Consider the following 10,447-nt stretch of genomic DNA (forward strand, 5'->3'; position numbering starts at 1 on the left):
ACATATAATTGGCTACGATCGGTGGTTTAATCCGGCATTCCCGATTTCTGCATGAGCGTTGTCATATAGTGGAAAATTAATGAACATGGATTAAATTTACACCATTCAGTAATTCCCTCTTTATGGTTGCTTAAATATAGATATATTTTTGTTGCGGGACAACTCGCTCACGCAATCGTTTGTTTCTTGCGGATTTACCTCCCTTGCTTTTGAAATCTATTTGTTCCAAATGAAGCAGATATTTCAAATTAGCCTGGACTTACAGCACAACTAAAAACTTTCTTGTTTACTTTTGACGTCATAATTATAAAAACCAAGAAAGAAAAAACAGTGTATATTTGATAATGTTCGGTGTTTTGAAGAGTGACACCAGTTCCTTAAACTTGTAATTGATTTTAATTTAAACGCTTTTATGACACTGTGAAAGTCATGTGTGCAATTGTTTTCAAGTTTTAAGAAAATATAACCGTAATGTAGGTTTCTTACTGCATGGAGTTTGGCCTAACCGCTTATGGTACAGCTGTTTTGTAAAAGAAATCTTTCTCCACGCCCTATGTCCAGCACGTCACTTGTGTTTGAATAATTATTACGTCACCTGAGGCAACGGAGTCTTCTCGAAACACTTTTATGGATTTTAAAATTATATGAACAGAAATATGTATAGAAAGTGTATTTCATCTAATTGTATTTTATTTGAAATAATATGTACGTTCAACATAGGCCTATTGATGTATAGAGCGTGTAGTGTTATGTGCCACTGATGCAATTCTGGTAGCGAGTATGACTGATTTTACAGATAGCCGACACGTTATGAGAAACACTTTATGAGAAACACGTTATGAGAAACAGACTGTGGGATGATACAGATGCCATCCTCTCGTAATCAAGCCTTCTCACTGATGAATTTTGTGGTACATGTAATTACTTTATCCAGTGTCACAGGCTCTGCCCTAGCTTGTCCTGGTTTCAAATGAACTAACATCTGAACAAATAAACTAAAATCTGAATAAATTAAATATATTTTTAGAAACTTGACAAAGGTTTTTTATTCTATTATTTCTCCACATCCGAAAAATCCTATTTCATTCCTATACATATACAGTATATATATGAGAAAAAACTGTTCTGATGTGGAGAGAAAAGCAAACCTTCTCAAATGTCTACATCGTTATATTCCAACTGAAGTTTCGAACTTACGTCCTCGTCAAGGATACTGAGTGTTAGCAGTGTAAGGTCATGATCATATACAGTATATGGTGAGTATATACTTGACAGCAATAGTGGCTCAACAACACGAAACCGGAAGCGGCGAATACTGACTTAAAATTTAACACTTCATGCTTAACACAACTGAGAGATCAAATAGAATAATTGTTATTATACTAATATAGAGTTTCATATGTTTGTATTGTCACAGGTTTGTATTTTTCAATAAATACAATTTCTTTCACATCCATCAAAGCTTTATTTTCTGGTGGTACTTTGTGAAAAGGGAAGACATTAACTGGTGGTGAAAGAGAAATAGCACATGGTCTGATATGACGACTAACGAGGAGAAAACAAAGATCTTGGTAATCGATTTGTTGCCCATGAAAAGTTAGCCTAGATCGCAGATATATAGTTTAGCCAATGTATTTTCACAACAACCGGAATAAATACGGCAGTATATTACAAAATTTCGATTCACATGACATTAAATTTAACTTCAAAAACAAAGTTTGCGTTAAATCTAATGCTAGGGCCTCTCACGATATAAACACAACCTCCACATCTAGGTTTTTTACATTTAGTGACTTGTGCATTACACGGATTGTCAGAGAAGCGAGCTTGAGTTAACATTCTTTAAGTTAGGAGCTTGACGTTTGCCGTTATAGCAATAACTGATTTCGATATTATTATTATTATTTATTACTATTTACTATTGGTAATGTATTCATGACAATCGGAAACAAATTACTTTTGTTAGGATTTCAGGCAGATACAAGAGGTATATATATATATATATATATATATATATATATATACAGACAGTCCGTGATACCTCCGGGATACCTACATGTATATAATCAGACAGCCTGCGCCCATGCATCCAAATACATGGATACCTATGCAAGCAGACAGCCCGTGAAACCTAAATAACTAGACAATCTGGGATACCTGCGTGTATGCATCCAGGCGCCCGCGGGATACCTTTGCAAGCAGACAGCCCGTGATACCTAAATAACTAGACAGTCTGGGATACCTGCGTGCAAGCATGTTGTGTAGCTCGAGACAATCACTGTTGTAACATATCTGTAACAAGGTTATCAATTCGGAAATAAAAGAAGGCTTTGCTTTAAACGAAGATGTGAATTACACATATGAACAAATGTGGACGGGAAACAAGTGGACATCCGTGTATTTAAGGCCACATCGTCGATTGCGAATTGTCGCCAAGGCCCCATGAATACTGAGACACGTGGAGTTCCCAAATTCAATATTCAAGGTCAGGATTCACCAGGATCCTACACTTACATATTAATCAAACAGTTCCATTAATGTATTAAACAGTGTGTTGCAACATTGAAAAATTGAGAAGCTTGCATGAGGTATAATACATGTGATGATTGATGTACTACGCTTGTACGTATATTTTCCTACTTTTCGAGTTGCCTTGTGTCCAGGGGCCTTCGTTGCTAGTTTTGGAATGCAACGCATCTGGCAACGTAAAATGTATCTAACCAAATGTTTGACGTTAAACTCGGGTCTGGCTATTGCGAAGATCAAATAAATAAATCAAGTAAGTAAATAAATGAATAACATACCTCCTTTTTGAAACACATCATATGGGTAAACTCTGTACCCTCTAAAGTAATCATATAATGAAAAAAAGTTATAGCCATATTTATTCTCAGTGTGTTTAAGGGTTTATGTTTAAGTCGTAACGGGAACAGAAAATATTGACGCCTCTGAATTATTAGATGTATGATATAATTCGACATGCTGTCACTAAAGAACGCCGGACAGGCAACAAACCTTCTGCGCCAAGAATACAAATGTTAAACACAGAAATTACAGGACAAACCCATTAAGATAATTAACGTTGATCGCCGGATCTTTCGTCTGTTTTTTGACTACGCGAAAAATAGAGATAGAAAGGTGATTTAAACATAGCAGACATGTGCTAAATTTGAACTCATAGCGACCTCACTGGTGTGAATGGTTCGTGGCTCGTTTCGTCTCGCTAGTGTGCTAGCCACCTCGACTACGGAGGCTCCGTCTGCATGTAATCTGTTGCTCGGGCAAACGAAGAGAGGAACATATGTATAAGAAGATAAGTTGGGATCGGTACTAACGGATCCATGGCTAGGGGTATAGTGGTGCGGGCTGTTGCCGCATGAACGATTGGAAGGATGGAGATATGAAAAAGTAGTTTGTTGCCCAAAACAAATGGATGGAGGGACATCCGGACAAACGGATGGAGAGATGGATGTATAGGAAAGGAACATACAGGCTGTTGCCCAGATAAATGGATCCAGGGACAGGTGTATAGAAGGGTAGGCTGTGTCCGGACAAACGGATGGAGAGACGGATGTATAGGAAATGATGTTGCCCGGATAAACGGATGCAGAAACAGGTGTACAGAAGGGTAGGCTGTGCCCGGACAAACGGATGGAGGGACAGATGTATAGGAAAGGAAAATTCAGGCTGTTGCCCGGATAAACGGATGGAGAGACGGATGAATAGGAAAGGGACATACAGCCTGTTGTAGGGATAAAAATATGGAGGGACAGGTGTATAGGCTGAACCGTCTGTACGTGACTGTTGTGGCAGCTTGAAAATGAGCAGTAGACACATCTGAGCATGCGTAGTTGTGTTATCAGCTCAAAAGGGTAGTAGGTGGATGCTGGTGTGTTCACAGTTGATTACGCTGTCAGAGGGACGAGAACGGTGAAACCCAGAACAACAATTACTAGACTGGCGCAGCGCAATCATGGCTAGTCTACAAGGGAAATGGACTTTCAAGAGTTTTGAGAATATGGAAGCTTTCCTGAACGCCATTGGTAAGTTTGTGAGACTACTGAAACAGAGGTATGCATTCATTATTCCGTTCATTTCTGATGTACATGGGCGTTAGTCAATAAAACCTATCTGTACTCGCTGCCATCCTCTAGACTAGGAGCCTTTTCCATTAAAATTACTTGAAGTTAAATAATAAGTGTTTAAAAGTATGTATGACTGCGGTTTGACATCGTACAGTGTTAAAAAGTAAACATAATACATCGTTGTTATTCCCACCTTAAGAGTTTTACAGCCAAGAGAAGGCGTGGAGAGACAGGCTGGTGCACAATCAGCTCACGTGACCCGTGTAGCACGAGTTCGTTCTCATCGACCACTGTTATACAATTATCATATTTGACGGTATGCAGGGTTTCCTTCTGCAGAACGGTCCAGTGCTAAGCCCATGACTGACTGGAGACTTTTTTCTCCTTTATTTATCTTTTAATTCTAAACACATACCGTAATGGTAACCAGTGACTGGCAATTTCATTGACAGCTTTAAGAAAGACACGAAACCCACACGCCCTTACATGAGTCAATTATGAACACCATTGCTTTTTCTTTCCCCATCTATCTAGATTTAGTTTCAATAGTTTCACTAATGGACAGAAAAAGTTGAATATAGGTACATACAGCCAACCATTTAAGTGTGTATAATTGTTAAGTAAGAAGGTTACAGCTATGTATACATCTGTTTAAAAATGAGACATTCTAATACATCTAAAATCATCTGTTGTACGTTCTGCAGTTGTTACAAACTATAATAGAGCACAGAGCGCACCTTGCCCTCGTGTCAGCGTCTCACTGCCCAAATAATCTGTACACGTAAACTATAACATTAATCGAAAAAACAGACAAATAGTACATTGTGGTGTGTTAACAACGAAGAACTATATTTCAGTGAGGCCAAAATGTATTTCATGTAAAGTGAAGTTTGGATCATAAAGTACTGAATTGGTGAAAGTGGCACTAATATTGCTGGCCTGTTGGTCACATTTTTCACAAGCTCAGGAATGGAGGAATAGATGAACTCCACACAGCTTCGGATTAAAATTGTACTAAATTGTTTTTATGTCAAAAGAGAAACAATCAACGCTTATGTGTTGTAGAATCACGTTAAACTCATTCAAATTACCCCGTTATAAAGCTAGAGTAAAATTGCCCACGGCAGGTTATCCTAACTGTCTTCACGTGTAAGGTCGGTATGTAGTCTCTTTAGCTGGTCTACCTAAAGCCGCTTAGTCGGTTTATCAGCTCGTGCAAAGTCCAACATCTCCCGTCCACATGTATGGTTCTGGCGGTCACCTAGTGATGAGCTATAGCGTTATCACAAGAGCCACGTCATCACAAGATTAGAGGTTTTATTCCACAGGAATACAGGATTAGAGGTTTCATATCACAGGGACAACGTCATCACAGGATTAGGGGTTTCATATCACAGGAACAACGTCACCACAGTATTAGGGGTTTCATATAACATCAACAACATCATCACAGGATTAGGGGTTTCATATAACATCAACAACATCATCACAGGATTAGGGGTTTCATATGACAGGAACGTCATCACAGGATATTAAAGGACCTTTATCACAAGATCAACCTCATCACAGGATTATGGGTATATCACAGGAACAACGTCATCACAGAATTATGAGTTTCTATCACAAGATCCACTTCATCACCGGTTGAAGGATTTTCTATCACAGGAGCCATGTTCTCATAGGATTAGAGGTCTTCCAGTACAGAATCCACGTCATAACAGGATTAGGGGTTTTCTATCATATAAATCGCGTTCGCACAGGCATGACAGGATTAGGGATTTTTCCATCAAAGGATTCACGCCATCGTAGGATTAGGGATTTCCTATCTCAGGATCTACGCCATCACAATATCAGGGATTTGCCACCATAGGATCTGTATCATCACAGGGTGAGCTATTTTCTATCACAGGATCCCTCTCATCGCCGGATTAGTAGTTTGTATTAGAGGAGCCACATAATCATAGGGTCATGGTTCTTCTATCACAGGAGAACATCATCATAGGTTTAGGGATTTTCTATCGCGGGATCTACGTCATCACAGAATTATCACAGATCCCAGCGTAGGATCCGTGTCATAGGAGCTTTCCATTACAGAGCCCAAACCCTCGCCACTGCTAAATGTACAATAACGCATGATGAGTTCGAACAAAAGTACAGTACTCTTTACAATGAATCATTTTTTCAATGATAAAATACAAATATGCGTATTTGCCCTTTTCTCAAAGTTGCTGAAAGACTGACGGATAGACAAATAAACAGATAAACGCCGGTATGAACTTATCTTCCTTGGCGGAGGTACTAAAAAGAATTTCACTATGAAAATGTAAACACTTACATTTTAAGTGCGGTAATCTTTGATTTGTCAATTGTAAGTATCGTTCACAGCTTAACTGGTATGAGTGAGATTTGAACTGACACCAGTTCTAATATATGTTTTTGTTTGTGTTGTCAGGCACGTTGAACAAATTAACATGTGAATAGACACACACTCTTTTCGATGTGTTGCTCATGCACTAAAAAAATTTACAATGTTTTTTTTTTACAATGTTCAAGCTGAACATTATTGTAATAGGAAAACTGTGGCATGGTTGAGCGGAATGGTTAAAGGCGTTGGTCTTCCCATCGCCAGCTCACGTAAAGTACGGGTTCAATCCACGCCTTGGTCAGGGATATGTACATTACCTCACTCGGTAACAGTAAAGCCGTAGACGAACTTCCTAACCCTAGACTTACCTTTCACCAATATGGTGTGTATATCTCTAGGCCGCATGTGCTTGGGAGAGTTCCTCAGTAAACTGCCAAAGGTCGGAGCCATCGAACAATTACGGAGTATGGCATTCAAATAAATAAGTGAATTGCATTGTTGAAATTTCGCTACTTTGATTCGTGGACATGCAGGAGGTGTAAAATACGCCACTGACAAGTTCGACTGTCTTTGCATTGTTTTCATATGATTGTATGTTGTGATGACAACACAGCATTTTGAGTAATTCGGATAATAATAGGTTTACCTAATCCTGCTTTAGCACAGCCACTGCTCTAATAGGCGATGTAAATTGCTATTATTTATGCATTTACATGAACAGTTATAACAAAAATCTGACTGAGGTAAAATGACAAGCGGTCGTATTTTACCGGGTTAGACGTTTTCAGATTTACATATTTTCCTGTCCAGATGGTGATGATATATAGGAATATTGTCTTATTTGTACCCATCATTGTCGTGTAATACTGTCAGAAATACACAAGCTACGATGCCCAGTGCAATTTAATAATACAACAATGACTTATACTTGGCAGCCTTTATACCTCCCCGCCTAAATCTTGAGAGAACAATACTGGATATTTCGATTCCTCAATTTTTCTTATCCACTTACACATTTACTTTTCTGCCTTAAGGAACCAGTCAGTTTTAAAATTAAAATTCTTTGATATTAATCTATCTACCCTGTCTAATTGTCAGAGAGTTAAAGTATCTATCCACTATTCAGAGAGTTAAGATACATCTGTCCATTAGTCAGAGTAAAGATACATCTGTCCATTATTCAGTGATTTAATCTGCATCTGCCCGGTAATCAGAGAGTAAATCTACATTTGTCCAGAAGATTTAGTTCGCTTCATATGACGTCTCTTATTCTGTCAATAATCCGATCGTTCATTTAGTTTGTGAGAAACCAAACGATCAATCCATTTCAATTCTAGTCAATAAATCAGTCAACAAATAAGCAACTCGATCTCTTTTCCGAATAAACGCAGACATTCACTGGCTCATTAATTAAAAGCGTTGTTCTCGCCTCATACGATCGTCCCCCTAGCCAGTGAAATCGCACAGGCTCCAATCCAAACATCGCAGATTCGGCTGTGGCTGAAAGTCGAACAGTTTGTCGGATACCTGCTGAAGGTCGATGATTTACTCCAGGCAGACACTGTTGTTTCCTCCTTCTGTAAACCATAATATCTTGTGTGTGAACTACTGCTCAACTATTGCTTAACAACAATAATATAAATTCAAATTCACAACTAAATTGATATAGCAATCAAATAAATAAATGAACAGATAAGTCTATAAATGAAGTGGTCTGCTCTCACCCAACAGACGTGCCGGAGGATGTAAAGCAAAAGGCCATGGTTCTGAAACCAGATGTGGCGATCTCTCAGAACGGTGACACGTGGACCTTCACCACCACATTAGGGGACAAGTCCACGGATACCGTCTTCAAACTTGATCAAGAGTTCGATCATCAGAATCTTATGGGCAAAATTATAAAGGTGAGTCATATTATACACCTACTAGTTGTGTATAATCTGAAAAGATGTTGAAGCTCGAAGCCGTATTTGAGTGAGTTACCGCATTGAAATTCTAGGTCTTTGTTGTTTGTAAAGCAACTACGCATTATATTTACTTGGTGAAGGACAGCATTATGTTTGTCAAGAGTTAGACCACTAAAACCTTACGATCAAAATCATACAGTTTGGTTATTTTACGATCTAGATTCGCTCAACGTAAAAAATTCTGTATAATTACAGAAATTATACCGTTGGAACTTGAAGTGATGTTGGGAATAGTTAAAACAACGTGGATTCAAAAGTCATATCTGCACATTATAACGTATTGTGTATACGAGCTCTTTACTGAACTGAGCATCAGGCATCTGTGACTTGTTTTTACTCAGAGTAAAATATCCCTCGAGGGTGACAAGCTAGTAGAGACGCAGAGTGGCGAAGGAGAAACCATAACAGTCACACGAGAGGTGGTAGGAGATGAGATGTTGTCGGTAAGTATGCCGACTGAAATTTCCTTGAAAAATCGATCTTTAACAGTTCTGATATCTTTGAAAAGTCATTCAGTCTTATGGTAAAAGAGAAGACCAGTTATTATATTGTCATGGTTCTGCTTTTAGATTGGTAGGGTTATGCAGAACATTTTGCCACAATAAAAGGAACACTAGTAATAATTTATACTTCAGAATGCATTACACGAATGAACCTTATCCGTAATAGAATGTATAGTATGGATGAAAAGTAGATTTGACGTCATTGTGTAAATAAATTTTGGTTGTGTTTATTATAGGGCAAACAAAGGCTCAATAAAAGCGCTTAAAAGTATGTTCTTTATAATTGTCCTAATATTTTCTTTTTTTTTTTTTAAAGAATACTGGTACCTAAATTTTCAGGAGCATTTTCCATTGATGCCTCGCCCCCATGCCATAACCTTACCAGGAAAGTGTATATAAAAAGAAACTTTTCCCATTTTCTATTCCATTTCCCAGACACTGTCAGCAAAGGGTGTTACTACCGTTGTGCGTTTCCAAAGGGCTTGAGTTTCCGGTACACGTGCAGTAGACAGAAAACTTGGGATGAAAGTGTAGTCGTTTCAAACATACAGCTTACTTTTCGCCATGCTTGAGATGGTTATCTATACGTGTTTATGATGACTCTGCGCTCCGGATATTTAAACAGGGGGCACTGTTTCATGAAGTGTACTTAGTGTTAAGTCGCCTTTAGCTCAGTGCACGTTATATCTCTACAGCATACGTTGTCATGGTGGTAAGGGCTTACTTAGCTAAGTGAGCTTCATGAAACCGGCCTCTGGCTTTGTTGTAAGCTTCAGATATAAATTTGAACCACATGGATACTCTTTGGCACCCTAACCATAATCACATTTTTTGCCCAGGTTCTTGAAAACGATTGTGTTTACAGCGATGTAAAATAACAGTTGTTCGTACTTACTAGAGGTTACCAAACATAGCCATCCAGTGGTTTTCTAATGAACAAGTGACCAGCGAAGAAGATGATGAGTGTATTGTGACAAATAAATATAGTCTTGCTGATATTGGTCTTATTATTGTCATGCTTATGATATTATTGAGTAAATGCCACATTCAGTTCCAATTTATCACTTAGATACTGTTCTTTGTGCAAACATATTTTGGAAATTTGCAACACTATATTATGTATAACATATATATGCAAATCACTGATTTGCATACATCCAAACACTATCCTGTTTTGTACCATTTACTTCGCAAATACGGAGTTCCAAATTGGTCGTTTACACTATTCCAAATGGGTCGTGTAACATATACTAGGCAAACATCAAATCTTGTATAGCATACAACTGGAAAGCACAATAAAACACTGCAAGGGGGCCAGGTATCATGTCTTAAGCAAAATAAAAAAATGATGCTAATTGTGATGTATTAGACGTCACTGGTCTAGAATAGCTCAAAATGCCAAATTGTCATCACATTTAGTTCGCAAACACATTATTTATTTATTTATTTATTTATTTATTTATTTGATTGGTGCTTTACGACATACTCAAGAATATTTCACTTATATAATGCGGCCAGCATTATGTT

At 38.1% G+C, this 10,447-nt stretch overlaps 1 protein-coding gene across 1 annotated transcript; it reads left to right on the plus strand.

Annotated features, from left to right (window-relative positions):
* The first annotated feature begins 3,918 nt into the window (after nt 1–3,918).
* On the plus strand, nt 3,919–9,977 carry LOC135477229 (fatty acid-binding protein-like). Its single transcript, XM_064757399.1, has 4 exons — nt 3,919–4,043; nt 8,182–8,354; nt 8,759–8,860; nt 9,356–9,977. The coding sequence occupies exons 1-4, from the start codon at nt 3,974–3,976 to the stop codon at nt 9,404–9,406; spliced, it is 396 nt and encodes a 131-aa protein (XP_064613469.1). The 5' UTR covers nt 3,919–3,973; the 3' UTR covers nt 9,407–9,977.
* The last annotated feature ends 470 nt before the right edge of the window (nt 9,978–10,447 follow it).

This window comes from Liolophura sinensis, chromosome 10 (assembly GCF_032854445.1).
Source record: "Liolophura sinensis isolate JHLJ2023 chromosome 10, CUHK_Ljap_v2, whole genome shotgun sequence".
NCBI classification, from domain to species: Eukaryota; Metazoa; Mollusca; class Polyplacophora; order Chitonida; family Chitonidae; genus Liolophura; species Liolophura sinensis.